The sequence below is a fragment of the Pristiophorus japonicus genome, chromosome 12, assembly GCF_044704955.1.
Source record: "Pristiophorus japonicus isolate sPriJap1 chromosome 12, sPriJap1.hap1, whole genome shotgun sequence".
NCBI classification, from domain to species: Eukaryota; Metazoa; Chordata; class Chondrichthyes; family Pristiophoridae; genus Pristiophorus; species Pristiophorus japonicus.
In genome coordinates this window covers 193,818,760-193,844,778 of record NC_091988.1, presented here as the reverse complement: position 1 = coordinate 193,844,778, position 26,019 = coordinate 193,818,760, and the positions used below count along the sequence as shown (strand labels likewise).

Sequence of the window (26,019 nt, the reverse complement as noted above, 5' to 3'; positions counted from 1 at the left end):
CACTAAATAAAGCACAAAAATAAGCATTCAGTAACCAATAAAAAATACAAGGAAGCTGAGAGGACCTGCACCAAGACTTACAAAGCATTAAACAAAGCCCAAAAAGTAATAAGCAATTAATTAACAAATAAAAAATAGAAGGAAGTGGAGAAGACCTGCACCTAAAGTATCAAGACATACTTTTTGTGCTGTGTTTAGTGCTTTGTAATAAGCATTCAATAAAAAATAAAGAACTGAAGTAAATAATTCAATTAACAAATAAAGAACTGAAGTAAATCCTATCTTCAACTAAACTCAGCAGCGGCCGCCTGTACGGGAGTCCCTTCGGCCAGGGATAGGGGCGGCGAGCATTGAGTTCTGCTCACAGCCTGCATGAGGGCAGTGGAACATAGACTTGTAACTTAAGCTGGATGCACAATTTTTATCGAGTGTGGTTCGCGTGCATCACCATTAAATGTAGATTTAAAGAATTGAAGGTTGCTCCACTTTTTAAAAACTTTGGGGAATTCCATGAGCATTAAATACTTGGATACTTGGAAGGCGAAGGCCAAATCAAAACAAATTATGAAAAGAAGCAGCTTCAATGGAAGAAACGGTCTGCTGAAGGAAAGAAACAAATCCAAAAGTGAAAAGAGACACTGATAAAGATAAAGAAAAACAGTTAGAAGGAACAAATCTCAAAAAATACTTGCCCAGTACAATGAAAGGACACCAGGAGTACTGTTTTATAATCCTCAGGAATCACGCTGGGAGGGTGAGGAGCATGCGTGCAGACTCCACTGCGCATGCGGACAGCTACAGGCACTGTTTTCGGCGCAGGGCTGTAGTTCCGCCCCCCCATTCCACTATATACGCTGCGCCACGATCTGGGACACTCAGCAGAGCGGCCAGAATGGGGGCACATTTTTTCAGCGGCGTTTCCAGCGCACAAGGTCGGCGCATCTCAGGAGAGTGCGCTGAAAAAAGGGGTTGGAGAAATTTGGGCCCATTGTGTTCAATTCTGGGCATCACAGGATGTCACGGCCTTAGAGAGAGTGTGCAGAAGAGATTTACTAGAATGGTATCGGAGATGAGGGAATTCAGTTATGTGGAGAAGATTAGAGCAGAGAAGATTAAGAGATCTAATTGAGGTGTTCAAAATCATGAATGGTATTGATAAGGAGAAACTAAAACCAGTTTCCAGTTGCAGAAGAGGTCACAGATTTCAGGTGATTGGCAAAATAACCAGAGGCGAGCAAGGAAACTTTTTATGCAACAAGTTATGATCTGGAATGTACTGCCTGAAAAGGTGGTGGAAGCAGATTCAGTAGTAACTTCCAAAAGGGAATTGGATAAATACTTGAAGGGGGGAAAAAATTACAGGGCTATGGTGAAAGAGCACAGGAGTGGGACTAATTGGATAGCTCTGCAGGCACGATGGATCAAATAGTCTCCTTCTGTGTTGTATCATTCTATGATTCTATAAGTTCTTAGTCTCCTTCTGTGTTGTATCATTCGATGAATCTATAAGTTCTTGTTACCACCTCGAGAATCATTGAGAGTTAAACCTGTTTTGAGCCTCCTTGTCTGATGTGGATCTATATTTTTGTGATTGCATGACGAAGTGGTCAATGCAGCAGCTTGGGATAAACTTCTGAAGTAAGGAGTCAGGCACGTAATCTGCTTGGATGAAATTTGCTACGTGTGTTCATTGCTTTGTGTTTTATTTGGTGTCAGTGGCAGGATAGTCATATTCATGCTTGCACTTGAATCACAAGTTAAACCAGTAACGATCATATCAAAAGTTGTGATGAATTGACTCTTTGTGGTTGTGATTTGGACATGACCATGTTGTTTTATGATGCATTATTTTGTGTTACTGAAAAAAGAGAAAAATATGAGCTGTTGCGGTTTAATAATTAGAGTAAATGATTTAAGTGTTCCCTGATGGTAATTTATGCAGTACTCAAGTTCTTCTTCCAGTGTCTGTCAGAAATTTCCTACTATATGTAACTTAAAGCTTAGTGTAATCTTGTGAACTTATGAGGTTCTAGTGCAGTAGCAATGATAGTTGGTGGATGTATCCTGACATGCATACAAATTTATGTTGCAAATAAAAACAGAAAATGCTGTAAAAACTCAAGTCAGGCAGCATCTGTGGAGAGAGAAACCGAGGTAATGTTTCTGGTTGATGACCTTCCATTAGAACTGTATTTGGTTTTTGTCACTGGTTTTTAAGTCCTGCACTAAGTCTCTTGTAATGGTCACTGATTCTGTGCCAGCAAGATCAACTTTCCATCCTTGGCTCTCTCCTATTCCTCATCCATAAGTTATCCCCAGGTAATGGCATCCATAAGCATGGGAACTGTTTTCATGTATGTGCCAATGATAACCAGTTTTATACTGCTGTGAAAGTTTTTGCTACACTGACTGTCCAGTTGCCTGTCCAATGTCAGGTTTTGGATCTGCCAACACGTGAAGCTAAACATTGATGAGACCAAACCATCCTGTTCAGCCAATGCCAAAGACTTCATACATTAGCCCTTGATCCCACCTCCATTCCTGGATGCCTGCTCATAATCTTGGCGTCCTACTCGATGCTAAGCTGTGTTTCAAATGCCACATCACCAAGGACCTGCCTACTTCCACCTCAATCCTTGTGTCAACCCATTGCCATTGTTAGCTCCAGACTTCAACAACCTTCCATAAACTTCAACTCGCTCATAATTCTGCTGTCCATCTCCAGTCCCATGTGAACCTGTCCTTGCCAACCTCCATTAGCTTCCCATCCCTCATCAACTTCAAAATGTTCATCCTTATCTAGAAATCGCGCCACAATCTCACTGCTTCCTATCTTTGCGTCGTCCTCCAAAGATCCCCCTTTATATCCTCTGCTTTTCCAACACTAGTCTGAATGTGCATTTTCTCCCCCCTCCCTCCACTCTACTGTTAACACAGCCTTCAGAAGTCTTGCCTCCACGTTCTGGAAGTTTGTCCCTCACTGCTTCCCCATTGCTGCATCCTTCCCTACCTTCAAATGCCTCTGGGAAACATACCTCTTTAATTACATTTTAGACATCGCCCCAAATTTTCCTTCTATTCCTGTTCAGGCTTGACCCCCCCACCTGAGAAGCAATAGGGGACATTTTGCTAAAGGTGCTGTTTGTTTAAATTTAAGTTGTAGTTGCTGTAAGTCTATGTTTATTTTGGGGACCTCCTGAACGAAATCTCAATACAATTGGGAAGGAAGTTGTGCTTTTGGTACCTCCTGTCTCTGCTGGTTTCACATCCTTCTGAGACTTTTACATTCTGCACTTTTTTTTTTAAACACTTTTTTTTGGTTTAAAAATTCTTGCAGCTTCCAGAAGTGGACAACATCATTTATTATTAAAAATCTCTGTCTTTGCTTTCTAACCACAGATAATTAGCTCTACAGTTAGTTGTTCACAGGTATTTGTATAGGATTCCTACTATGTTGCGAGTAATTTAGATGGCACGAAATATTGTATGCGAAGCCAACTAATCAAATTCCATTTACCCATCAATTATTTTTCAGCAGCAAAGATCTAACAACTTGCATTTATATAGCGCCTTTAACATATCAAAATGTCCCAAGGCGCTTAAGAGTGTTATCCGTTTTTTTAAAAAATTGACACTGAGCCACGGATATCAGGAAAGATGACCAAAACAGTGTATAGCGCACTAAATGTATATAACAAAAGGGGTTAATTACGCTCTTCAAATTTTAGTTCTGCTCTAGTTAAAACAAACTATCCCAGAAATAATTATTCCTGTAGAATTTCTTTTGTCAGGTATATTTCATGGCATATTTAATGCTGCTTATGGATTAAGGTTACTTTTTCCTGAACAAGTTTTCAAAATTCAACATAGAACTGAAGAACCAAATGATTCACTTATTGTAAAGCCTAAATCCCTTTAAAGATAAAGCAGTCAATCAATTGTGGTTGAATAAAAATACTATTTTGACAGGTAACAATAGCGTAAATTCTCTTACTATGGGCCCAATTTTCGGGCCACGCCTAGAACGGCGCAGCCCGGAGCTGGACGCCCATTTTTCGTGCCGCAAAGTGCGCCTAAACAAAAACTATTCTCCGGCTCCCTGCAGGTCCTCTGGAGCTGGGTGGGGCGCAGCACGAGCTGTGGGGGGCGGAGCCAGGTCCCTGCGCTGAAAACAGTGTTGGGACCTCTGCACATGCGTGCTACAGTGGGCGCGCATGTGCAGTAGCTCCAGGCGCCCAAAACTGTGGGAGGGGCCCGAAGCACGCAGCCCCTAGCCCTGGCCGAATGGCCTCACTGGGGCTCCGTGGATAAGGCTGCCTCCCATGCCCAGCTCCTGCTTCCTCCCGACCCGACCCCCCCCCGCTGGACCGGACCTGACCTCCCCTTCCCCGACCCCCGACCCCACCCCGACCCGCATCGGAACTGACCCCGACCCGACCCGTGCCCCCCACCCCCCCGACCTCCCTCCCCCGGACCCGACGCCACCTACCTGTAAATCTGGGGGCTGGGTCCGGCCCGTTCAGCCTCCCTTCCTTCTCTCCCTCCCCCCCCCACCCCCCTTCCCCTTCTCTCCCTCCCCCCCCCCACCCCCCTTCCCCTTCTCTCCCCTCCCTCCCTTCTCTTTTCCCTCCCATCTCTTCTCTCCCCTCCCCTCCCCTCCCCTCCCCTCCCCTCCCCTCCCCTCCCCTCCCCTCCCCTCCCCTCCCCTCCCCTCCCCTCCCCTCCCCTCCCCTCCCCTCCCCCCCCTCCCCCCCCCTCCCCCCCCCTCTCTCCCTCCACCCCCCCTCCTCCCTGTCAGAAACACGGACACTGACAGACAGAGATAGAAACACTGACGGACACACACTGGGGGGGGGGGGGTGAGGGCCATCCCAGCATGCTGTTGGAGGGCTCCCGGTGCTGCAGTTGGTAAGTAGAAATTTTTTTATTGATTGATTTATTGGTTGGCTTATTGATTTATTTATCATTTATTATTGATGATGGCTCTTTATTTGTAAAACTGAAGTGTTTAATATTTGTAAACTTCCCTTTAAACCCCTTCTCCCCCCCCCCCCCCCATTCCCTACGCCTGATTTTCTAAGTGTAGACAAGGCTTTTCTGAGATTACAAAAATCTACACTTACTCCATTCTAAGTTAGTTTAGAGTATGTTTTCACTGCCTAAACTTTCAAAACGGGCGTAAGTGGCCGGACATGCCCCCTTTTGGAAAAAAATCTGTTCTAACTGACTAGAACTGGAGCAAACTAAATGCCGAGAATTGCAATTTCTAAGATACTCCATTCTAAACCAGTTGCTCCAAAAAAACAGGAGCAACTCAGGCCGAAACTTGGCCCCTATTTCTTTGTCCTAAAGAAGATCCTATGGAATGCTAATGTGAATCTAAGTAACACTTGTGTGGAATCTTGGCCTGATTCAGTATCTGTAGTCAAGCAATTAAGATATCTGCTGATGGTCCTGGTTTTAAAGTTCACAATCCAAATCACTCTTGAATGAAAAGGTTCTGTAGATGCAAAGTAGATAAAGATCTATTGAGTAGTTATATTAGATTGAAGAATGCGCATGGAATCCATACATGCTTTAGAGCTGCAGCAACACACATCGACCAGGCCAAATTTCTATATTTATCATCAGTGGATGGAGCAGATCTCCCTGAAGAATGGTAATTTTGTCACCTAGCTCTCGCCACACCACTATCCTTTTTCAATAAAAAGGTCTTGGCACATTACAGTACCCATTAAATCCAAGGTTCTGGCAAAGCTGCTGCTTCACAAGCTTATACAGACTTTCTAAAGCTATTGCCATGGAAGTATTTCCCTTTTTGGCATTTACCTTGAATACCCTGGTATTGGCTAAGTCCAAGTTAACCCACAATATCTTGTATAGCACAAGGCTAGGGAGATCCTAATCTCTACCCTAAATGTCTACTAGAATCGGTCCTTTTGTAGACACTCTTTTAATCCAAAGGTCATGTGCATACTATCCAGCTTCTGATCAGTTTTAAAAAGCTCCAGTGTATGGGCTCAATTTCCCCCAATGCCGTTTTTTGGCATATTTCAAGACTTACGCCTGTTTATTTGGGGCCCGACTACGCCAAAAAAAACTTGAAAGTTTCCCTGTTCTAATTGTTGAAATTGACGCCACGCAGCCTGTCCTTTAGTTTCAGGGGGGTGGAGCCTAATGTCTGCGCCGAAAAAAGGATGCGCCCTCTTCTGCGCATGTGCGAAAAAAAGACGTTTTTTTACGTGACTGCTATGTGCACATGCCCAGTATACCTCCCGATCTGCATTCAGCCGTTTTTAAAGAGCCAGTTGTGTGTGAGAACTTCAATTCTGAGTGCTGTGAAAATTTAAAATCGGAGCTGCAATATGCAACGCTGCTCAAGGACCAAGAATTTCTCACGAGACGAAGTGGAGGCACTAGTTACTGTAATTGAGGCCAGATGGCACAAGCTGGACACCAGCAGAGGTCAAATAAAAGGTTTCACCAAAATAAATGAAGAAACGCTGGAACCAACTTGCAATGGTGGCCACCCCGAGGTCTGGAGGCCAGTGCAAAAAGAAGTGGCAGGACCTTGGTCAAGCAGTTAGTGTAAGTAATATTTTCATTTATTCAATGGAATTTCAATTGTAAATGTGACCATCTGTATGTCCCATCCAGCAGAAAGACACCCTCTCTTTAAAAAGTTATATTTTCATCTTTGCAGAAGAAGGTGGAACTCAAACAGGAGGAGGCCTGGTAAATCTTCACCCACTGACACCCGTGGAAGAGAGGGTCGCTGCTTAGATGGGTCCTGCCTGGAGAAAAGCAACCACCACTGCACAAACTGGGTCCACATTCGAGGGAGAGGATAAGTCCTGCATATTCCATAGTCTGGCTTTGCTAAATGTCAAGTACTGAGCGGGCTAGCTATGCTTCGGTTCAGGGGATGTCTGTCGGCTACGCTTCGGTTGATGCAATATGTTATCATTCATCGTGGTCCTTCAAATGAGCCTGCTGTGTGAGCCTACTCATGCCACCCTGCCCCTCCTCTGCTGCTAACCATTTGTCTATTCTGTTATATTTTGCAGAACTCGAGGCCAACCCTGACGATGCAGAAGCCGATTCAGATGATGATTCAGATGCGGACGAGCCTGAAGAGGAGAGCATCTTCCAGACCAAGAGCATGGGAGGGAGGGGGAGGATGAAGCCCCCACTGTTGTACTCACTCTGGAGAAGGTGCTGATGTTGCCCATTGAGGTGCCAGCCCCTTTCCTGAGTGGTACGAGTGTTGGGACATTTCATGGTTTCTCACACTCCGAGGCTGCGGGTCCCAGTGGGATGCATCGAGTCACACCCAGGGCCCCACTGTCTGAGGCTGCGGGTCCCAGTGGGATGTAGTGAGCCACACCCAGGGTGAGGAGGGAAAGGAGAGCTCGACGGCACACTCCTGAAGTGCAGGATGTAACAGATGTGGTTCAGATGATGGCAATGAGTGGGGAGAGCATTGACCTTACGCGATCGCTCCTGGACACCATCAGTGGGGTGGGTGATGAGGTATCGGGACTGTCTGGAGAAGTAACAACACTCGTGAGAAATGGGAACACTGTCCGGGCACATTAAGGATGGGATGTCGTAGGTAGTTGAGACGCTGTCGGGGCACATGAGGGATGTAATGTCGGAGGTAGCTACTGCAATAAGGGAACATGCCCAGACCCTACGGCCATTGACTGAATCAACTGCCACTCCCACTCCAATCCCCAGACCAACCTCTGAAGAGGCCCAAGCCGGGCCTTCCACATTATCGCCTTCCCACGCCCCCCCCCCCCCCCCCCCAATCAAGAAGTGCGCATTACCCAAGATGCTCGAAAGAATAAGCTTGGTACCAACCCGAGAAACACTGCGCCATTGCCTGCGGGCAGGATGGAGTCACCGAGCCCAAGCGCAGCGGGTGGTTTTAGAATAAGGTGGAGGAGAGATGGGTGCAGCCCTACTTTGCTGTTACTGTTGTAATTGTTCTCAAATTAAAAGTTTTTTGTAACTGATGTAAATTAACAAGTTTAAAAGTTTGTAAGTGATCTTAAAGATTAAGTGATCTTAACGGAATACTTTATAAAGTTTGATACAAGAATATTTTTCATTAAAGTTAAGTACAAACAAGTGTTAAACTTTTCAATAAAATATTTTAAATTATAACTGAATCATTTACATTATTTGCTCCATTAACACAACACAACATTACGGAGCAGGTCCAAACAGTAACCATGGTCCATTTGGAATAATTGCCGCTGAGCCTTCAGGCAGCAAAGCGTTCATGGTTGAGCTGCTGGTGCAAGGCTCGAGCAATCATTAAAGGGGCACGAAGGCCCACCCTCCTCCACCGTCGTGCTCAGGGGTCAGGTAGTTGCATGGCTTCCTCGTCGTCTTCCTCCTCATCATCAGCCACTCTCACCTCCCAGGTAGGTCTTCCACTATCAGCTGTTGCTGCCTCATGATGGCTAAGTTGTGCAGCATGCAGCAGACAACAGTGAACTGACTGACGATCGCAGGGGAGTATTGCAAGTAGCCTCTGGAATGGTCCAGGCATCGAAAATGCTGCTTCAAGATGCCAATGGTCCTCTCAAGCTGTGCATCGCAATGTGGGACATGTTATATTCTTGCTCAGCTTCCGTCCGGGTTACGCATAGGGGCGTCATGAGCCAGTTGGCGAGGCTGTACCCTTTGTCCCCCAGCAGCCAGCTCTGCCCCTCTGGCTGCTGCTGAAACATGGCAGATATAGCGCTCTTGCGTAGGATGAACGCATCATGAGTGCTCCCAGGGTATCTCGCATCAACTGTCATGATGCAATACATGTCGTCACAGATGAGCTGCACGTACATTGAATTGGATGCCTGTTCCTGTACATCTCTGAATCCTCCAAAGGTGTTCGCAAGGCGATGTGGGTACAATCAATGCAGCCCTGTGCCTTTGGGAAGCCAGCAATCCTGGAGAAGCCCACAGCCCTGTCACGCATTGCCTGGGCGACCATGGGGAATTTTATGTAGTCATTCCTCCGGGCATATAGTGCAGCAGTCACCTGCCAAATGCAGATATGTGTTGCATGTTGAGAAATGGTGCACACATCCTCAGTTGTGGCCTAGAATGATTCAGATGCATAAAATGAAAGTGCAGCTGTAACCTTTTACTTCAACTGACAAAGCAGTCCTCCTGACGCTTCTAGGGTGCAGGTCTGCATTTATTAACTCAGATCTCAGTTACAACTTCTTTGCGGAAACGCAGCCTTCTCACACGGTCTGCATCACTCAGGTGTAGGTATGAACACCTGTCTTGATATACCCAATGTGGGTAAGGACTCCTGCCCATCATTCCACGTGCTCTGAGGTTCCTCAGGCGAAACTGCCTAATCAATCTTCTCTTCTGCAACACAATCGTGCAGAAGCTTGCACGATCTATTGCATTGTCAATATTGCCCCCAATTTAATTGTAGCTTTGCAAGAAGCTCAAAATAGCAGGAAAGAAAGCACTCTCAAACCTTCTTTCCTCTCTCTCCCCAAGTTGGACGGCCTAGTATGGACCACACCCTGGTCTGCGCATGAGCAATAGACTTGCTTAGAATGGGAAGCTAGACATTCAATGAAGACATCTGGAGCAACGAATTCTAATGCAATTCTTTAATAATTTTATTTTTTTTCAAAGTACCACCTTACCGCTGACCGAACGTCTCCTCACCGGGCTCTATGGTCTACCACCCCCCTCACCCCTCTGGGCTTCTTTTGAAGCTACTGTATAGCCTAAGGTTTCTCATTACTTATATAAGTGTCTGGCAGTTCAGTTCAGCTTTCATCTCAATCCACACCCCCCCCCCCCCCCCGGGCTTCTCTTGAAGCTGAGTTTCTGTGTTCGGGCGAGTGAGTGATTCTGCTGGCCGACGTTCCGACCCTCTAGCCCAGTGAGGGGACGTTCGGCCGGTAGTGGGGTGGTACTTTGAAAAAAATCAAAATTAAAGAATTGCATTAGACTTTCATTTTCTCCGTTTGACTTTGAAACAATTAAGTTTCATGATGCATATTCTTTGCCTTCTTGACTCCCTCCAAAACGTCACCTTAAAAACAATGGCGTCTTTCTGTGCCGATTTTGTAATGTGTGCTGGTTTTTAGTTTTTATTAAGTGGCCAGAAATTTTTTGGGGTGTGGTCACATACGCCGTCCTAGGAAAAACGTAAGTTGGCCAAAATTGCTTAAACGTGAAAAACTGGCGCAGACGTCTGGTTCCGCCTCCTATGATGCAAAAAAAATCGTAACCTGAAAAAATCGTACCTAACTGAATTATGCTGGCGCAGAAACTTTGGGGAAACGTGGAGATTTTTATTTACTCCAAAAGAAAAACGTGCACGCGCAGATAATTGGGGTAAATTGAGCCCTATAAATGGAAGAGTAGTAATCTGAGTACTAATCCCTTTCGTTTTCTTTGGTGGGCTTTACTTTTGATAGGATTGAGGATCCTATTCAAGCACTATGCAATTTTTGTCCTGTGGAGCTAAGACTCTTCGCTCCTGGTAACCATTCTTTGTGTATAGGTTGACATGAGCTTTGTGGTTCTCCTTGTCATTAGCGCTGTAGTCGAATGATTCCAACTGGGCTAGTTTCATACAGAAATCGGCACAAGATATTGTAGGTCAGCTTTTCGAGGAATCTGCACATTAGTGTTTTGATCTGTTGTCTATAAAGGACATGCAGGTTGCCACAGCTGTGATGCATTCCATCTTGGGCTCTCATTTCGTTTCTTTGCTATTGTAATTACTAATGGGTAAGTACCTATGGTTTGGGGTATAATGAATAACAAAAATTATACTTTTCTTGACCATACAGTGGTTGTGTTAAGTTTTTGAAGTAAAGTATATATTGTTCAACTTTCTGGATCTGTATTTGGGATCTTGGTAGTGCATTTCTTCAGTGGGCAAATTTCTGATGTAAACTGTTACGACTGTCCTATCCTGTGAGGTCATAGCCTAAATTATCCGGTCAGTGTTCTTTTAACGCTACCATTAACCCATTTATTTTAATCTGAAAACATAGGCTGCTGTGTCCTGTCCAAAGTACTGAGCAGGAATGCCAGCTTTCTGGAAGGAGATGATCCCTTCATTTCAAGATGACACAAATAGGAGCTGCTTACAGTTTCAATCGTTACTTTTTTGATTTTATTTAGATGGATGACTTGATAAGTGGAACATGTGGAATAAGCCATACAGCTCAAGAGGATCTAGCAACTCAAAACTGGGCATCCATAAGGCACTGTGGACCATCAGCAGCAGCAGAATCTTATTTCACCACAATCTGTAACCTTATGGCCTGGCATATTCCTCATTACCATCAAGTCACGGGACCAACCCTGGTTCAATGAAGAATGCAGAAGACCATGCCAAGAGCAGCACCAGGCATATCTAAAAATGAGATACCAACCTGGGGAAACTACCACACAGGACGACATGCATGCTAAACAGCAGAAGCAGCATGTTCTAGACCGAGCTATGCGATTCCCACAACCAACAGATCAGATCAAAGCTCTGCAGTCTTGCCATATCCACTGGTGAATGGTGGTGGGAGGAGAAGGCTCTGTGAACATCCACATCCACAATGATAGCGGAGCCCAGCACGCGAGAAACATAGAAAATAGGTGCAGGAGTAGGCTATTCGGACCTTCGAGCCTGCACCACCATTCAATAAGATCATGGCTGATCATTCACCTCAGTACCCCTTTCCTGCTTTCTCTCCATACCCCTTGATCCCTTTAGCCGTAAGGGCCATATCTAACTCCCTCTTGAATATATCTAATAAACTGGCATCAACAACTCTGTGGTTGAGAATTCCACAGGTTAACAACTCTGAGTGAAGAAGTTTCTCCTCATCTCAGTCCTAAATGGCTTACCCCTTATCCTTAGATTGTGACCCCTGGTTCTGGACTTCACCAACATCGGGAACATTCTTCCTGCATCTAACCTGTCCAGTCCCATCAGAATTTTATGTGTTTCTATGAGATTCTCATTCATTCTTCTAAACTCCAGTGAATACAGGCCCAGTCGATCCAGTCTCTCCTCATGTCAGTCCTGCCATCCCGGGAATCAGTCTGATGAACCTTCGCTGCACTCCCTCAATAGCAAGAACATCCTTCCTCAGATTAGGAGACCAAAACTGAACACACTATTCCAGGTGAGGCCTCACCAAGGCCCTGTACAACTGCAGTAAGACCTCCCGGCTTCTACACTCAAATCCCCTAGCTATGAAGGCCAACATACCATTTGCCGCCATCACCACCTGCTGTACCTGCATGCCAGCTTTCAATAACTGATGTACCATGACACCCAGGTCTCGTTGCACCTCCCCTTTTCCTAATCTTCCGCCATTCAGGTATTCTGCCTTCATGTTTTTGCCACCAAAGTGGATAACCTTAGATTTATCCACATTATACTGCATCTGCCATGCATTTGCCCACTCACTTAACCTGTCCAAGTCACCCTGCAGCCTCTTAGCATCCTCCTCATAGCTCGCACCACCATCCAGCTTAGTGTCATCTGCAAACTTGGAGATATTACACTCAATTCCTTCATCTAAATCATTGATGTATATTGTAAATAGCTGGGGTCCCAGCACTGAACGAGTGCAAAAGGCTGATGCGTTAGCTACCATCTTCAGCCAGAAGTGCTGAGTGGATAATCCACTTTGGCCTCCTCCTACAGTTTCCACCATCACCAAAGCCAGTCTTCAGCGAATTCAATTAATTCCATGTGGTATCAAGAAACAACTCAGTGCACTGGATACAGCAGAATGTCCAGGTATGTCATGTCCACAAAAAGCAGGATAAATCCAATCCGGCCAATTACCGCCCCATTAGTCTACTCTCAATCATCAGCAAAGTGATGGAAGGTGCCGTTGACAGTGTATTAAGCAGTACTTACTCATCAATAACCTGCTTACCAATGCTCCTGCTTACCATTCGGCTCCAGACATCATTACAGCCTTGGTCTAAACATGGACAAAAGAGCTGAATTCCAGAGGTGAGGTGAGAGTGTCTGTCCTTGACATCAAGGCAACATTTGACTGAGTGTGGCATCAAGGAGCCCTAGTAAAGTTGAAGTCCGAGGGAATCGAGGAAAACTCTCCACTAGCTAGAGCTATATCTAACACAAAGGAAGATGATTTTAGTTGTTGGAGCCAAATCATCTCAGCCCCAGGATATCACTGTAGAGGTTCCTCAGGCCCAACTATCTTCAGCTGCTTCATTCCCACCATCACGAGGTCAGAATGGAGATTGTGCAATCATCAGCAAACTTGTTCAGTTCCATTCGCAACTCCTCAGATAACAACAAAGCAGTCCGTGCCTGCATGCAGCAAGAACTGGACAACATTCAGCCTTCATCATTGGGCTGATGAGTGGCACACAAGTGCCAGGCAATGACCATCTCCAACAAGAGAAAGTCTAACCACCTCCCCATGACATTCAACAGCATTACCCTCATCAAAACCCTCACCAACATCCTGGGGGTCACCATTGACCAGAAACTTAACTGGACCAGCCACACACATACTGTGGCTTCAGAGGCTGGATATTCTGCAGCAAATGACTCACCACCTGACTCCCCAAAGTCCACCATCTACAAGGCACAATTCAGGAGTGTAATAGAATGCTCTCCACTTGCCTGGATGAGTGTAGCTCCAACAACACTCGAAACTCAACACCATCCAGAACAAAGCGGTCCGCTTGATTGGCACCTCATCCACCACCTTAAACATTCATTACCTCCACCATCAGTGCATTATGTTTGCAGTGTGTGCCATCTACAAGGTGCACTGCAGCAATTTGCCAAGGCTGCTTTGACGTCACCTCCCAAACAAACCCATGACCTCTGCCACTTAGAAGGACAAGGGCAGCAGGCGCATTGGAACACCATCACCTGCAATTTACCCTCCTAGTCACACACCATCCTGACTTGGAAATATATCGCTGTTCCTTCATCATTGCTGGGTCAAAATCCTGAAACTCTCTACCTAACAGCACTATGGGAGTATCTTTACCTCATGGACTTCAGCGGTTCAAGAGGTGGCTCACTACCACCACCTTGAGGGCAATTAGGGATGGGCAATAAATGCTGGCCATGCCAATGATGCCCACATCCCATGAATGAATTTTTAAAAAAGTATCTGATCTATGCTCAGTTAGTCAAACAACACCCCTCTATTTATTTTTTGACTTCTGATTTTCCACACTTAGCCACTGGAAGCCACATAGAGTCTCCAGCCTATTACTGTACTATCCAATAACTCATGCAGACAATATATTTATAAAATCATTAATTCCCTTGATGGCTTAGTGCAGGGATGTCCAACCTGCAGCCAGTGGACCAGATGCGGTCTTCAACCCCGGAATCCAGCTCTCAAAGGCAACTTGGTACAATTTGTACTTGTATTTTGTTACTCAATGCTTTATCCTGTTTGAATTCTGTGGGCCGAGGAGTTTGGCTGTTCTTGGCACTGTTGGTGGATAAAATCTAGATCACAGAGTACTACAGGAGACTATTTGACCGATCGAGTCTGCGACGGCTCTTTTGAAGTGCAATCCAGTTAGTTCCACTCCCCCCCGCTCTTTCCACATATCCCTGCAATTTTTTCTCCAAGTATTTATCCAATTCCCTTTTTGAAGGCTACAATTGAATCTGTATCCATCACCCACCCTATTGGGTGGTGCATTCCAAATCCTAACCACTCGTTTTCCTCATGTCGCTTCTGGTTCTTTTGCCAATCACATTAAATCTGTGCCCTCTCATTATCGACCCTTCAGCCATTGGAAACAGTTTCTCTTTATTTACTCTCTCTAAATCCTTCATGACTTTAAACATCTCCATCAAATCTCCCCTCAGTACCCCCACCCTCCCTACTCCAAGGGTAACAAATCAGAACACAAAGATCTGTTGGTATCAGCCGTTTGAAATATACATTCTGCTTTTAATTTGAAGTTATTAGACTAGAGTTAATCTGAATTAAGATTATTTGAAAGAAAACCCTCCTGTGCCTTTTTTTAAAAAAAATTAAGGACCTGCATTTACATAGTGCCTTTCACAACCTCAGGCCATCCCAAAACAATTTACAGCCAATGAAGTACTTTTGAAGTGTAGTCACTGTTGTAATGTAGGAAATTATTCAACTTGCTTAATTTGAATTACTGGATAATTCACATTTTTTCAAGCAAAAAGACTTTGAATTAATTGTAGAATGTATACCAAATAATGGAAACATTTCTTTAAACATTATGTGTAGCTTCTGAGGTTCCACATATGAGGCAGCCAATGAAGATAAAAGCTCTGGCTTATAGTGAGTAAATGCATCATGTGGAATGAGCCATTTAAGCCAAGGTAGCCTTGGTATGTGCTGCGTTAAGCAGGATAGCGGTGTCAGTGTTATAGTTGTCCTTTGTGACCCCAGGCTATGGAATGGAAAATTGCTTGGGGTTCTCTGCTGATTACATTCAGTAGACCCTGCTGGCGATGTAAATATGTGGATATCTGTTGACTAAAAGAATGGGACCAGATTTCCCCATTTGACAGGTTCAAAAAGGCTACTGGAACATTGGCCTTTATCTCAAAGGTGCTGGAATAAATGGGGAGGAAGTTATGCTTCAGTTGCACAGAATCCCACGTGGAGTACTGCATTCAGTTTTGGGAAAGATGTATTGCTTTGGGAGGGTTACAGTGCAGATGCACAAGAATATTACCAGGTTTAACGGGTTAAATTATGAGACCAGGTTGCATTAACTTGGCTTTTATTCTCTTGCATTTAGACGGTTGAGGGGTGATCTAATTGAAGTGTTTAAAATGGCAAAAGGATATGATAGGGCAGATGCAGACAAAATATTTCCTCTGGTGGGGGAATTCAGAATGAAAGGTCATTATTGTAAAATTCGTGCAAGGTGATTCAGGAATGAAATCGAGAAACACTTTTTCACAAAGTTTAGTGGAAATATGGAACCCATTTCCCGCAAAGGGCTGTGGATGCTGGGTTGGTTGAAATGTTCAACAATGAGATTGATAGTTTTTTTTGTTGGGTGAATCGAGGGATGTAGATCAAACGTGAGTAAATGGAGTATAGGTGGTCAGCCATGTCTGATTGAATGGCGGAACAGGCTTGAGGGGCTGAATAACCTACTTCGTTCCTGTGTTGTACCTGATGGGCTCTGGATGAACACATTAACGCTTGCACAGGACATGAACCTCTCCCCATAGAACTATATCTCATCGTGAGTCGCTGGCTTCAACAGAGATGGCCTAAGAAGGTGAAAGCAGATTGGGGAGGATGCATGAAACATAATAATATAAGAACATAAGAATTAGGAACAGGAGAAGACCATCTAGCCCCTCGAGCCTGCTCCGCCATTCAAAAATATCATGGCTGATCTGGCCGTGGACTCAGCTCCACTTACCCGCCCGCTCCCCATAACCCTGAATTCCCTTATTGGTTAAAAATCTATCTATCTGTGACTTGAATACATTCAATGAGCTAGCCTCAACTGCTTCCTTGGGCAGAGAATTCCACAGATTCACGACCCTCTGGGAGAAGAAATTCCTTCTCAACTCGGTTTTAAATTGGCTCCCCCATATTTTGAGGCTGTGCCCCCTAGTTCTAGTCTCCCCGACCAGTGGAAACCATCTTTCTGCCTCTATCTTGTCTATCCCTTTCATTATTTTAAATGTTTCTATAAGATCACCCCTCATCCTTATGAACTCCAACGAGTAAAGACCCAGTCTACTCAATTTATCATCATAAGGTAACCCCCTCATCTCTGGAATCAGCATAATGAATCCTCTCTCAACCCCCTCCAAGGCTAGTATATCCTTCCTTAAGTAAGGTGACCAAAACTGCATGCAGTACTCCAGGTGCGGCCTCACCAATACCCTGTGCAGTTGCAGCAGGACCTCCCTGCTTTTGTATTCTATCCCTCTTGCAACGAAGGCCAACATTCCATTCGCCTTCCTGATTACCTGCTGCACCTGCAAACTAACTTTTTGGGATTCATGCACAAGGACCCCCAGGTCCCTCTGCACCGCACCATGTTGTAATTTCTCCCCATTCAAATAATAATCCCTTTTACTGTTTTTTTTCCCCCCCAAGGTGGATGACCTCACATTTTCCGACACTGTATTCCATCTGCCAAACCTTAGCCCATTCGCTTAATCTATCTAAATCTCTTTGCAGCCTCTCTGTGTCCTCTACACAACCCGCTTTCCCAATAATCTTTGTGTCATCTGCAAATTTTGTTACACTACACTCTGTTCCCTCTTCCAGGTCATCTATGTATATTGTAAACAGTTGTGGTCCCAGCACCGATCCCTGTGGCACACCACTAACCACCGATTTCCAACCCGAAAAGGACCCATTTATCCCGACTCTCTGCTTTCTGTTAGCCAGCCAATTCTCGATCCATGCTGATGCATTTCCTCTGACTCCGTGTACCTTTCTCTTCTGCAGTAACCTTTTGTGTGGCACCTTATCGAATGCCTTTTGGAAATTTAAATACACCACATCCATCGGTACACCTCTATCCACCATGCTCGTTATATCCTCAAAGAATTCCAGTAAATTAGTTACACATGATTTCCCCTTCATGAATCCATGCTGCGTCTGCTTGATTGCACTATTCCTATCTAGATGTCCCGCTATTTCTTCCTTAATGATAGCTTCAAGCATTTTCCCCACTACAGATGTTAAACTAACCGGCCTATAGTTACCTGCCTTTTGTCTGCCCCCTTTTTTAAACAGAGGCGTTACATTAGCTGTTTTCCAATCCGCTGGTACCCCCCCAGAGTCCAGAGAATTTTGGTCGATTATAACGAATGCATCTGGTATAACTTCCACCATCTCTTTTAATACCCTGGGATGCATTTCATCTGGACCTGGGGACTTGTCTACCTTGAGTCCCATTAGCCTGTCCAGCACTACTCCCCTAGTGATAGTGATTATCTCAAGGTCCTCACTTCCCACATTCCCATGACCAGCAATTTTTGGCATGGTTTTTGTGTCTTCCACTGTGAAGACTGAAGCAAAATAATTATTTAAAGTCTCAGTCATTTCCACATTTCCCATAATTAAATCCCCCTTCTCATCTTCTAAGGGACCAACATTTACTTTAGTCACTCTCTTCCGTTTTATATATCGGTAAAAGCTTTTACTATCTGTTTTTATGTTTTGCGCAAGTTTACTTTCGTAATCTATCTTTCCTTTATTGCTTTCTTAGTCATTTTTTGCTGTCGTTTAAAATTTTCCCAATCTTCTAGTTTCCCACTAACCTTGGCCACCTTATACGCATTGGTTTTTAATTTAATACTCTCCTTTATTTCCTTGGTTATCCACGGCTGGTTATCCCTTCTCTTACCACCCTTCTTTTTCACTGGAATTTATTTTTGTTGAGCATTATGAAAGAGCTCCTTAAAAGTCCTCCACTGTTCCTCAATTGTGCCACCGTTTAGTCTGTGTTCCCAGTCTACTTGAGCTAACTCTGCCCTCATCCCACTGTAGTCCCCTTTGTTTAAGCATAGTATGCTCATTTGAGACACTACTTCCTCACCCTCCATCTGTATTACAAATTCAACCATACTATGATCACTCATTCCGAGAGGATCTTTTACTAGGAGATCGTTTATTATTCCTGTCTCATTACACGGGACCAGATCTAAGATAGCTTGCTCCCTTGTAGGTTCTGTAACATACTGTTCATAAAAAAACAATCCCGTATGCATTCTATGAATTCCTCCTCAAGACTACTCCGTGCGATTTGATTTGACCAATCGATATGTAGGTTCAAATTCCCCATGATTACTGCCGTTCCTTTTTCACATGCCTCTATTATTCCCTTGATTATTGTCCGCCCACCGTGAAGTTATTATTTGGGGGCCTATAAACTACGCCCACCAGTGACTTTTTCCCCTTACTATCTCTAATCTCCACCCACAGTGATTCAACATTTTGTTCATTCGAGCCACTATCATCTCTCACAACTGCCCTGATATCATCCTTTATTAACAGAGCTACCCCACCTTCTTTCCCTTCTTGTCTATCCTTCCGAATTGTTAGATACCCCGTATGTTTAATTCCCAGTCTTGGCCACCCTGCAACCACGTTTCTGTAATGGCCACCAAATCATATCCATTTGTAATGATTTGTATCGTCAACTCATTTACTTTATTTCGAATGCTGCTATTGGTTGCTATTTCAGTATCTTGGTTACTCATTTTTTTTTTTATCTCTTCAGCCCCATTGCTTATGTTTTAAGTGCAACTTTTGGTACCTGCTGAAGTAAACAGCCAGGTTGCTAATGGGAACATTTGACTGTTCAAAATATGAATAGGAGAGAATAGATAGAACCAGCAATATTTGAAGCTATATGCACGACTCACCCATTGATAGATTGTTGCATAGGTTTGATGTTCCATTAATGATGAAAGTGAACTATATGCATTAAGTTTTATCAAGTTAAGAGTCAGGGATCGGTGTGCACACAGATTTGAATGTTTCTTCATTGAAGATACTTCACCATTATTGAACTAATTTTGTGACAATTGGACTTAATTATCTTTAAAATTGGAAGGAGATGGCAAAGTGTAGGATGTAGATTCACACCTGCAATTCTTAAGTCGCAAATTCTGCAGCTAGCGGATGATGAGAATTGACTGGTGGCATGTGATACATTCCAAGAGCTAAAGTACGGTGCCACACTTCTCGGTCTTGCTGTCATTTACCTAGATATCAGGCGGGTAAAGGCACTCCAGTTTGAAGAGAATGTGAGGTCGACTTGTAGGAGTGGCCAGTGACGCTGAACCTGAGTATCTAGTGTAAAAAAAAATGTAGGACCATTTATCATAACTGAAATTTTAGCTTGTCTTTTCTCTACGGCTGTTGACTGACTTGGAGTGTATTGTCAGCATTTTCTGTGTTTTTAATTTCAGATTTGCAGTTTTAATTTTTATTTGTACGATAGGCTGTGTTTTTTCTAAAGTTTCTCTTGGTATTACTGTACAGTAGTAAGATCCCTCCCCCTACAATTCTCTCAGACTAGCTTAACACGTAGCGCTGCTTTAGCAGTTTTTTTTTCCCCCCGTGAACTATTTATAAATTGAATTCAAACCTTTATTGTAGTTCCCCTGATGATTTAATAGATAATTGTTTGGTACAAATCGAGAAGTTCCCTTGTTTGATTCCCACCGTATAGCGAGTTAACCGAGACAGCAGTTGTGGTGTTTCAATCGGCTGCAGTGGAAAAATCAGCCACAGTTCCTGCTTCTGATCCTAATTAGTGGTCTGTGTTGGATAGCAGATGTGTGTTGGATCTCTGTGTCAGAAAGGATTGGGCTCCGCTCTCATCGCCTCCAAGCGCAGGCTCACCTATAAAACACCGACACTTAATCCAGCACTTTCAGAAAGGAAGGGGAGATTTTAAAAAAATGCTGTTTACTTTTATTTTCTGTTTTGCCCAGCACTTTTCTCCACTCCCCTTCTAAAGGCTTCGGTTTCTTGCTGGGGGGCGGGGGGGTCACCTTTCAGTGTTTTACCTAAGTAGCAGTTCTTCATGTGCGAGCCTAAGCAATAATTATTGTCAAGCTGTTCTACCACTACGACATCACAATTGAGCCCAATGCTGTATTCACCTAATATTTGAGTGTATACTTCCAGCAGATGCCACTTGAGGTTGAGTACGAAACCTGTAATGCATTTCCCTTTCTTAATTCCGAAGTGGTGAGACCAACTGAAATCAGCTAATTCAGCAGAGATGTGGTATCAACTGGTCTGTGGACATATTCCTGGTCTGTATGGCTCAGCTATCTGTGATTTAACCTACTGAACCATTGGAGGAGTAGTGTTTTTTGTGTGCACGGCTCCTTATAACTGGCTGCGCGGCCCATTCAAATTTCCGCAAATGCGCAGATTTTTTCCATTGGAAAGCCGGCAAGCGGCCTGCACGGGAGCTCCAGACAGCTGTGCAGCCATGCAGTTTGAAGAGAACATTGTGGAAGAGCTACCTTTTTCTTTACTGTGTTAAGCATTTTATTCAAATGTCAAACAGCGAAAGTTGAACAATGACTCTAAATTGCACCTAATTCAACTTGTGACTTTAAGTGAACACTTTAATCATTACGCATTAAATCTCTTTATAATATCTGCAGACTGTTATTTCTCAATAACTAACCGGTTACATTTGCAGAACTAATGTTGAATTGTCGATCCTTTTGTGCAGGCATCAAAAGAGAGAATTCTCAGAATATCACAGTTTGTATAATTTTTGAAAATAATTTGCATGAGTGATTCACTGGTTCAAATGAGATTCATCCGAGCTATTTACGATGTCATCTGAACCATTTATAAGATTGATTTTTAATCAATTCCACATTAAAACTCCTAATTTTTGAACTAAAGCGTAACCTTGTTCCTGTACCATATAATTTCCCCATCGCAATGAACTGATTTCTGTCTAATCTGCAACAGCCTTTCATCATCCAAGGGCTTAAACAGCTGAATTGCTGTCAGCAAAACGATAAAGTTTTTTTTGTTGTTTATATTGCTATTGTTAAATAGAGTAGATATTTTATATACATCACCCTGTAGCGAGTCTACAGCAAGTTTTTAAGCCGGTGAGGTTAGCAAATCCCCTGTCTGTGGGAGTGTGTGGCCAAGGAGGGAAGGAAGACAAATATCCTTACCTGAAACACAATGGCTAACATTCAAAATCTGAACTTGACTTAAAAGATAAAAAGATTTAGTCAATTTATGGAAGAAAACAATTTCTGGAGAAGCAAATATTCAGTAAAAGCTGTTTAGGACATCTTTAATTTCTTTGTTGTCTTTAGCTCAGTTGACTATTAAAATAATTTATTCTTGGGATGCAGATGTCACAGGCAAGGCGGGCATTTATTGTTCATCCCCAGTTGCTGTTGAGAAGGTGTTGGTGGCTCACTGCCTTCTTGCGGTGAAGGTGCTCTCTCAATGCTGTCGGGTAGGGAGTTCCAGGATTTTGATCCAGCAATGATGAAGAAACCACGATCCATGTCCAAGTCAGGATGGTTTGTATCTCTCGATACCCATTCCATCTTGAGTTTAAGATTTTAGATTGCTTTGCATCTTCACGATACTTATTCTTAACCATTTTAAGGTCAGTGATTCCATCTAAACCCCTTTGTCATGCCAATCCCTTCCCCTATTCTTAATAGTTGGCCCAGAAGAGGCGAGGGCCTAGGGGCAGCACGGGCCAGCCCACACTGCGATATGTGTGCGCAGTAGGTCCGTGCAGCAGAGCTGGCCTCCAGTCGTCCTGGGTAATCCTTGCCGCTGGACCAAGACCTAGCTCTGTCAAGCCCATGTGGTGGCTGGTGTGCAGTGGCCACCACACGTTTTTTTAATAAAAATCCACATACAGGCATCTTCCACCCTTGGGGATGCAGTTCGGGTCCTTCATTGAAACACCTGTGAATACATCCTTTTTTGGCATGGAAGCAAGTCATCGTCGTTTCGAGGGACCGCCTATGACGACGATAATCTTAAGAGTTTAAAATCACACCCACAGGATGTTGCTGCCAATTGGTTCCGATGGAGTCTACCTCTCCAATAACTATTTGTTTCAAAACTGGTTCCAATACTCCACAGATCTGAAAACCTGCCTCCTACTCCACTCTTTTAACCACATGTTCAGCTTTCCAATCTTCCTCTGCATGTCTAGCTTAGTGTCTAGCACATAGTATTCTTGAGAATACTAACTTTGATCCTTGCTTTTTATCTATCTTCCTAGCTCCTTGTCTTCCCGATGCAAGACTCCTTCCTGTTCTACCAATGTTGTTCTGACATTGACCATGACCACTGACTGCTGACCGAACACTGCCCAGTGTCTGCCTGCACATTCCTGGGTGTCAGAAGGAGGCCTCTTTGAAAGAGTGTCCCTTATCCTGCCACCAGAGAGGCGGCATGTGACACAGAGCTAACAGTCTTGCCCCATCTGATTTATTGAGTCTTGCACTATTAAAACTTTCTCCTCCTATGCTCGTTGCCCTCTAAGTGGTACCATATTCCTTGGGGTCACATAGTCTCTACCTATGTTCTTCTTCTTTCCTTCAGAAGCTATCTTGAGACTGATCCCCTCACATTCTAGACTGAAGAAAAAGTTGGCTAGGTTGAGCCCTGGTAGGCTCCCACCCTGACCGTCTGCCTCCTGATTACACCTAGCTTCCTTTTTTCTTTGTCATTTTCACCCAGGCCTTCCCTTCCACACTTTCCCATCCATGAAGCAAAACATATGTTCTACAAATTTCTTCCCAGCCAGTGTAATGTATACTGTGTAATGCATCGCGTTGCTCTCAAGGTTATCAATCTACTGTTCAGATGTTGTGACTGAATTGTTCATGCAAGCATGCACATCCTACTTGCAAATGTATACATATTGCACCATACAATTCATTGGTCTCACTTTGTTCTTTTTAAATAACTTGCAACTTTATTTTAAAAACAATACTCTTAAATACCTGAAATTTACTGTCTCATCCTTTGTCTTTTGCAAAAATAAATGCAGACAAATTCTTTTGAGTGGTACCTGTAAACTGAAAGTAATTTCAATATGTAATTTGAGCATTGGAGGAAAATATCCAGCATATGTGTCCATTCCTCAATTCCTGTTCAATGACCGATGCATATAACGGCAACGTAACCAAGGCTGGAATATTATGATACAATATTAATAACGTAACACACAGGAAAATAGTAAAGTTCTGCTGCAAACAAACAAAAGAATGTAAGATTTGAATAATACCTCAAGCACTAATCCTAAAACAGTATAGTATCATCAAATGTGGAGAAACAGAATCAAATAACTGCAACTACAAGGGGAAATCTGCTAAATAGAGAAACATTTTTTGATACTTTTCTAAAATCATTGTTCTTCACCAACCCCTCTCCCGAGTCTGGAACCTGTGTGTTGCAGACACATGTACGGGATTACAGTTACTGCCACTTTCTTGCAGTTCATAACCATCTCCACAGACGATCATAACCAAATGTTCCTTGACTTAACCTCATATTTTTGGTGTCCCTCTTTATTCCCTCATCCTTTCCCCAACATTTTTTAGGCCTTTCCCAGTGTACATTTATGAAGAGGAAAATGTGGGCAAATATAATTGTGGAGAACATCCACATGGAGCATAAATTTATGGATTTATTTACTACAGTAAAAAATGTGGCTTTGGACCACAATAGAAATTGAGTGTCAAGAAAAATATTTTATTACAGACCTTCAGATCCATTTCCCAATTATATTTTTTGTTTGATTCAAATGCATGTAAAATGGGTTGAGTCTAAACTCTTTGTTTTTTTTGTCTACAGGTCACAGCCAAGTTTGCCATCATGTTCATCACCGTGCAGTACAATGTTACATACATTAATATAGGTAAGAGAAAGTTGTTGGATATTTATCCTGGTTGGCTTAACGTGAGTGTGGAAAAAACTAAATATGTCCGAGCTCTCTGAGGAGTCAGTAAATCTTGGAAACAAATCCACATACATATTATGGGCTGGATTTTTGGCTCTGCCCATTTCGGGGCGGTAATGGCGGAGGGGCGGTAAAGTTTGCGCCCGGGAACGGTTTGCGCCTCAGTCAGCAAAGTTCATCAGTTGGGCCCTGAGTGTGGGGCAGAACGCTAAGGAAGGCATTACACATCTCTCTTGGGGCGCTAGGTCGGCTGAGCAACTGAAAATCCCGAGCTAAACAGCCGGCCTCGGAGCGCTGTAAGAGAGGCTGGGCTGGGCTGGGGGGGGAGAGGGGAGGTGGGGGAAGAAACCTTAAAAGAAGCCCAACCAAAAACATTCCTAATAACTAACTCACGCCATCACAACATAAATAGTAATAAAAATAAAATAGAAAACAATCACACTTACTTGGGGTCGATATTACTTACCTCATTGCAGCCACTGCAGCTCAAGACCGCCCACTTTCACAGGCACACTATGGATCGGGCGGTGTCACAACCAGGGGCGCTGCACACCGGTTCGCCTCTTCTGGGCGGTAATGCTCCGCACCCCCTCAAAACTCGGCACCGAAAACTCCGGCGGGGCGCTGAAAGGTGGCCGCAGTGCTTCTTGCCGCCCCTCCGGAGCACTAACGGGGCAGCAGAAGAACAAAAATCCAGCCCAGTGATTTTTGCCTCCATAGTGTGCTGCATCTCAAAAGTAGTCAAAGGCTCAAATATCCCGATAAAAGACCAAGTAATCAGAAGCAACTTTTAAATGAATTATGTTGATTGGTTGGAGGGTTCCTTCCAATCACCATTTCTTCAACATAAAACTGTAACCAGTAAGCACTAGAAAAGCAGCCAATCAAATCAGTCAAAGAGCCCTCATCTTGATTTGTGAGCAACCCAGTTTATGCTCATACCCATTATGACATGATAATCCACAGATAAAACATCAAATAATCCACACTAAAATTATAAATCTTACCCCTGCAGTTGTCTTCTCCGTGCTGCCATCCCTGCTGCAATTGTTTTCCCCAGAGGCCGATCCCTGTCTCAGGGGCTTGGGACTTGACCTTCAGTTGCTTGGCTGGAATGGTTAACTGCTGTTTTCCTTTATTTTCTGTGATCTTTATTTGAATGCCTTTTGCCAGTTATTTTTGATCCTTTTATTATCGCTGAGATTTTATTTTGTGCGTTTTGGAATTTGTGTCTTCTAATTATCGGCCTGTGCTTATGTGTGTGTCCTTTGATCGCACTCCAGGTTGTTCCTCCCATCCACTCTCGAGGGGTATTTATGTACAGTTTGCACAACAAAATTGATTTTTTAATGTGTGGTTTTTGTAAAGTGTAGTGTAATTATTGAAAAGTTTGGAGCAAGTTTTTGGATTTCACAATTTAGATTTAACCATTTAAGTTTTACCGAGCATTTTATTATATGAATCTCCCATAGCCATGCTCAGTAAGGATGACCAGGACAGGAACATTATACCATGTAAATAGAATATAGCTGCGTATTC

At 43.7% G+C, this 26,019-nt stretch overlaps 1 protein-coding gene across 2 annotated transcripts in view; it reads left to right on the top strand.

The window, feature by feature from the left end:
- The window catches only part of LOC139277625 (translocating chain-associated membrane protein 1-like 1), a 116,059-nt gene that overhangs the window by 35,028 nt on the left and 55,012 nt on the right, over positions 1 to 26,019 (top strand). For both annotated transcript variants that reach the window (XM_070896346.1, XM_070896345.1), the window contains exon 2: positions 24,375 to 24,438. In XM_070896346.1, the coding sequence (XP_070752447.1) occupies positions 24,375 to 24,438 (64 nt within the window). The remainder of the gene's footprint in view (positions 1 to 24,374; positions 24,439 to 26,019) is intronic.